Here is a 6382-nt window from a genome sequence, read left to right as displayed (position 1 = left end):
GTTAAATAAGCAGATGTCAAGGTATTCATCTAATATTCATTGTTAGTGGAGAATCCGGTAGATTAACAGATCTTAAGGTATTGAGAAGCACGCATACCACAAACACGTTTGGGTGGCGGTGATCTGTGCAAGGATCCCAGTGTTAAACTTACTAGAATGCTCAAGGCTGAACTTTGACAGAGCACAGCGGAACAATTCTCCCGCATCTAGTGTAACATTAAGTAAGCTGGTTGGAGGTGATAATGCTGACCCAGAGAATACATGGAACAGAGCTAAAGCCATAGAAGCTCTTCTTGAGCGATGGCAGGAGATGGTCTCCTAAGAATAATCTCTTCTAAGATATTGCTTCTCATCTCTATTTGTATGTCAGATAACATACACCAACAGGTTGATGGTGTAGAGCGTCTGGGTTACATACCCTTGGATAAATTTCCTAGATAAGGAGAAATACCGGAGTTCCAGATTGAATGGATTCTAGGTATTGAGCTATTATCACGATGGTGGTCAGGGGATTCAACATTGGGAATCTTTCCATGATCAATGCTTATTTATTTATTCATTATGTTAATTGTCTAGGTTCTAAAAGTTTTAACATTTTGTTTATTTTAGTTGAAAGCTGATACTGCAAGAACGGAGCAATTACAGAAGCAGCTCGCCAAGGAAATTGAATCCGTCAAGGTAAGGAAATTAAATTTATGTTTCTAACATCGTCCAACCATTCGGATCATTCACGATCGTTGGATATGCAGGGAGAATTATAAGACGACTGTTAGGTTAAAGTTATTATTTAAAAAGCCCCAAAACACGAAACAACATTACTTCGGTGTACACTGTACGCCGACCCTTTTCATTTAACAAGTTTATGATTAAAACCCATTTGCCATAATGTTTAATGTCGTCTTCCTATTCCTCTGCGCTTTTATGGGTCCGACTGTACTAGGAAAAATAATGGTTCAAACCACTGTTGGCAGTTTTTTATCGTTTTTAAAACAAATTTGAAAGGAAAGATGAGAGGCATGCATGACTCCAAATGGTACCCATATAATTTTGTATATATTGAAATTTAATAATTTTGAATTGTTTCTTTTTAAAAGTGACTTGCGTATTATACCACAGTGATTCAAAGATTTTAAGTACTCATGAAAAAATCGTTGGAAATTTTGTCAAAAACTTGTTAAAATCTTAACAAGTTTATATTCAAATATGATATTATGTGATTTATCAAGGTAAAATAAAAGGCCCAAGTGTTGTGTCATTTTTAAGTCAAAAAAGCAGTCATGAAAATTGATGTAACTTTAAATTGCCGCCCAGATCTATGTGAGACATAAAAGGAAATTAGAAGATAGAGATAAAATAGATAAAAAAGACGAAAATTATAGAAGCGGGCACCTGGAATGAAACTCTTTAATTAAAGGATTTCAGCCGTAGCGTTTACACCCGTGCTTAGGATTCGGATCCGTTGGATCTGCAACATTTTGGCTTCCTGGATCCGGATCCGCAAAAAATATGCGGATCCAAGGGGTAAAAAATCAACCAAGGACGACAAAAAAAATGTTTTGCTCTTAAACCCATGTCAGAACTGTTAAACAAAAGAGTTCATTTATATTTCCTTATTCCTGAATGATTCATCAAATTTAAGCATAAAATTTTTTTAAAACATTTGAAAAATAATTTGAAAATTCTCCTTTTGTTCAGAAACTCAGTAAAGCTTAAAGAAATGTTCATGATCTAGATCCGGATCCATTTTTTCCTGTGAGTATCTATGATCCGGATCCGAATCAAAATAAAATGGATCCTAAGCACTGGTTTGCAACCTTGTCCCTAGGAGTTGAAGACCCAGTTGAAAAAGTGTAAAAATGAGTTGAATGAGAGGAGCCTACTCCTGGAGATGTACAAGGCCTGCCCGAAGGAGATGAGGGATAAGGCTCAGCTTATGGGAGCAGAGAAGCGAGCCAGGTAATTTCATTATCTCATTAAATTGTAGTGCTTAAGATTCTTAGAATGTCAGGGAGTTTGCAAGTTTTACTAAATTTGTACCGGTTCGACCATATCCTCGTACTGTACTAAGATTTATTTCTCCCCATCCTTGGCCATTATTTAATATTTCATTATAATTACAACATTTTAAAAATAATTTTTGTCGTATGACTGGGTTTTACAACTTACATGCAACTAGTTTGCAATACAGGATCCAGCTCATAAATGTTTCACATACAATACATATGCTTATTTCTTTTCTTTTTTTTAAATAATTTAATCTTTTGCGGATGTTCAGGGTAACCCACTAATTAAGAGAGTTTATAGACGACCTGAAGCTAATTAATTCTGTCGATCTGAAGGTTTAATTTGGTTGTCGCTTTTAAATAAAGTCTTTAAAGACGTAATTTTTGTCAAAGATTAGATTATAGCAAAATTAGGTAAATGGAAATTTCTTTTTTAAGGTGGGGGGGGGGGGGTTAGGATTTATGAAAATTTACTTTTACTATTTCTAGAACTGAACTGGAAGAGGTGAAACAACAGATGAAGAAACTATCTGAGACAAAGAAGGAGGAGAAGAAGAGATTAGCAGATGAGGATGCAACTAGGTATTTACATTTCTCCTCCATACCCCCTTCCCCCCTCACATATACACACATCCCACACCTCTGATGTTTACCCTAATTCTTACCCCCTTCCTCAATCCTCATGTATCCGGCCCTCTGCTTCACTTAAATCCAAAGAATAGTGAAAACTTTTTATATGATGATGCAAAAAGGTTTGCACAAGGTTTGTTTTGGTTTCAACCTCCCTTTTATTCACCCACCCCCCTTTACCCTCCTTTATACTTTCCCTCCTTTCCCTCCCATAACCTTCCGTTTCTAACTACAAATATTTATTAAGTTAATAGAATAGATGATAATAATAATGCATTTAAAAGTGGGCAATAAAGCCAGTTATTAAAATCGAAAAACATATTCCCATAGATTTTTTTAAAAATAAAACGCTTTATAGAAAATATTATTTTGCAAGATATCCATAGTAACGACTTGATGAGGAGACATAATTATTTTAAATCTCTGATTTTATTTAGACGAATTAAACAGCTCGAAGAATGCGCTGACAGCTTAAAGAGACAGGTTGCCAATCATAAGCAAGAGGAGGAAACCCTCCTCACAGAAATGGAGGTAATTAATTTTTATATTTCAGTTCAAATTAATATTGTAGAAAATTTTAGGAAGGGTTTGACTACTTTTTTTGCAAGTTGTCTGTGTGTAAGGTTTAGGTTTTGTATAGATTTCACTTTTTCGTATTTGGAACTGGTTTGCGGTCAATAAACCAGCCCGGCCATCCTGTCCTGCCCAGGGAAGTTCCGACCTTGGTTAACAATCTTTGTAATTGTTTAGATGAAACTAGTTCCTTGCAGTCCAACTTATAATTTTGTATATATTAAAATTTGATAATTTTGAATTGTTTCTTTTTAAAAGTGACTTGCGTATTATACCACAGTGATTCAAAGATTTTAAGTACTCATGAAAAAATCGTTGGAAATTTTGTCAAAAACTTGTTAAAATCTTAACAAGTTTATATTCAAATATGATATTATGTGATTTATCAAGGTAAAATAAAAGGCCCAAGTGTTGTGTCATTTTTAAGTCAAAAAAGCAGTCATGAAAATTGATGTAACTTTAAATTGCCGCCCAGATCTATGTGAGACATAAAAGGAAATTAGAAGATAGAGATAAAATAGATAAAAAAGACGAAAATTATAGAAGCGGGCTATTATCTCGATGTTCTAAAGCCGAGCCTCTCTCCAATTGTACTGAGAATACATCCGGTGGACTTCACTCCTTCTTACAGGACCAGATCCGGTGGACTTCGATCCTCTCCTGGGACCATATCCGGTGGACTTCACTCCTTCTTACAGGGCCATGTCCGGTGGACTTCGATCCTCTCCTGGGACCATATCCTGGACTCATCTTCTTTGTTCCATGGTTACTTAGAGACAGTAGACTTAGAAATTTCTGAGATTACAGTTGTATTGTGTACATTTGGAGGTTGGGATCCGTGCGCTGCAGCTAGGACAGACTTGGGGAGTTGCCGCTTTGAAATTTGCACATTTGGGAAGTTGTATTCTTTGCATGTTGACTGTGCCCATAGTAAATAATTATCAGCCCTGACAGTTAACTTGATAAATTGGAGTTGATTTCATATGATTCAGGTTACTGGTCAAGCTTTTGAGGACATGCAGGAACAAAATGCAAGACTAATTCAACAACTTCGAGAAAAGGTAGGATGATATATTTTTACCTTGCTCAAACTTTTTTCTACGCACAATATCTTGTATAAAAAATAAATCGTTTAAATTGCATTTTAAAGCGAAAAACATGGAATTGTAAAACATACATTTAAAAGAAAAGTTATCTTTAATCATATATGTTCAATATTAGATTAGCCTTCTGTAGCCATAATTTATAAAGCTAGTTTTTAATACGGGGACGGAAAATTTTAGATAATTGTTTTAACAGTTTAATATTTATTTAACAATTCGAATTTATATTCACAATTCCTTTAAGGATGATGTTTACTTCAAGCTGTCTGCTAAAATCTAATTAGTGTCTGAATTTAATGAATCAAAGCCGCCTCTCAAATCCCCCAAAAACCAGTTTCAATTGAGCGCCGGCTTAAATCTTGAATAAAATGAAAACAATTTTAAGTGGAACCAACCATAAATGAGCTGCGGCTAAAATTTAAGCCGCAGCTCAAATGCCTCAGATCTCTGTTTAAGGATGATGCTAACTTCAAGCTGATGTCAGATAAAAACTAATCAGATTTCTGTTTAAGGATGATGCTAACTTCAAGCTGATGTCTGAGAGAATAAAATCTAACCAGATCTCGCGGCTGTCGAGGGAGGAGAAGGAGATGTTGACCCAGCAGGTCGCCACCCTGTCCACACAGGTAGAGAAAGCAGTAAACTCCGTATTTAAGTACCGGGCCGCCCTCTGGGCAGCTAGAGCTATTTGTACATAAAGAGACAGCGCACAGTATGAATTATCCTTTTTGGGAGAGAAAAAATCTTTATCTTTAAAAGTTTCCCCACTCTAGGGGAAGTTGGATAGGATTTTTTCCCATTTAAATATTGAAAGGAGTTAAAACATCTCGCGTCTTTTCTTAAAAAAAAACTTATGGCTTATGACCAATCTAAGCACTAAGTAAGTTATTGATTTATAATTAAGTATGTATTTACCTTTATACTGTGGGAAGAAACAGGTTATGTCTGTTCTCAGTAGATATTTATTCGTAACTTCGAAAAAAGTCCGATCTTTATTATCTGTACAGTGTACACTGTTTGTACTCTAGAATACGCTAAATTCTGTAATACTCAGAGTCAGTGGGTAAAAACTGGTTTAGGGCCTTTTCATATTCAATTTAAGTATGTCGAAACTAGAGATTAGAAAGTACAGAGATCTATCGAAGGCTAGAATATACGATATTTTCTACAACAGGTTCCATTGTGTACAACTGGAGTACACGACCAAAAAGCAGACATCTATATTCAAGGATCCGTTGAAAACGAAATAAAAACCTTCAAAAATCATAAATGTTATGTTTTATGTTTAAACTAAAACCCTGAATGGGTATTATATGCTGAAACAAGTGGCGGTTAGATTGCAGTCATGACCCGTTTGTAAGGATATAGCCTGTCGTGCCGGTTCGACTTTAGGCCTACTTAGCCCAGCCAGTGGAAGCTGATTAACAGTCTGTAAATATATATATAGTCTGTGGTCGAAACAATAGTTAACTGCTTCCACTTAATTAATTTTTTTTTTTGATTAATATTCTAAAGGCCTCCTAACATCATTTCAGACATAACTTGGGCTAGTACCGAGATGGGCTATATAGTGCAGTCGGGAATTAACCTCGGTCATTGGCTGAGGTCATTGGCCGAGGTCATTTGGCCTCGGTTATTGACCTAGCCCTTGACTTGTGTCATTAATCAAGGGGCGCATCAATTTCCGTCTTAAATCTGACTCGACCTTGATTTCCACGGAATGACTGTTGATTTTTTATTTTTTTATTTTTTTATTTAATACATGAATGTATGGTTAAGGTTGAGGCCCAGAATCAAGTAGTGCGTAAACTAGAAGAGAAGGAACGTCTTCTACAGAATAACCTTGCAGCAGTGGAGAAGGAATTGACTCTAAGGTAGAAATTAGCTTTAAAGTGACTGTAAGCGTAATTTAATTTATACCTCCATGCAAAGATGGCAATGACCGATTTAAAACTGAACCTTTAAACCCCTAATCTGATAAAAATGTGGAAGATGTCGTTCGACCCAAAGTGATTAATTCTGATAATTTCGCAATTGTTTTCGCAGAGAACCCACAAATGAAAATAGATAGGT

At 35.7% G+C, this 6382-nt stretch overlaps 1 protein-coding gene across 1 annotated transcript; it reads left to right on the top strand.

Annotated features, from left to right (window-relative positions):
- Positions 1–165: 165 nt before the first annotated feature.
- LOC111717564 (E3 ubiquitin-protein ligase BRE1A-like) lies at positions 166–6207 on the top strand (the record flags this gene model as incomplete). The annotated part of the gene is made up of 8 exons (XM_023493064.1): positions 166–313; positions 610–678; positions 1826–1956; positions 2493–2585; positions 3071–3164; positions 4199–4267; positions 4822–4935; positions 6089–6207. Coding segments are annotated over 8 exons (817 nt in total), but the record flags the coding sequence as incomplete, so codon positions are not given.
- Positions 6208–6382: the final 175 nt, after the last annotated feature.

The sequence above is a fragment of the Eurytemora carolleeae genome, unplaced genomic scaffold (assembly GCF_000591075.1).
Source record: "Eurytemora carolleeae unplaced genomic scaffold, Eaff_2.0 scaffold2766, whole genome shotgun sequence".
Taxonomy (NCBI): Eukaryota; Metazoa; Arthropoda; class Copepoda; order Calanoida; family Temoridae; genus Eurytemora; species Eurytemora carolleeae.
Note: the sequence above shows the minus strand (reverse complement) of the source record. Positions and strands in the feature narration are given on the sequence as shown.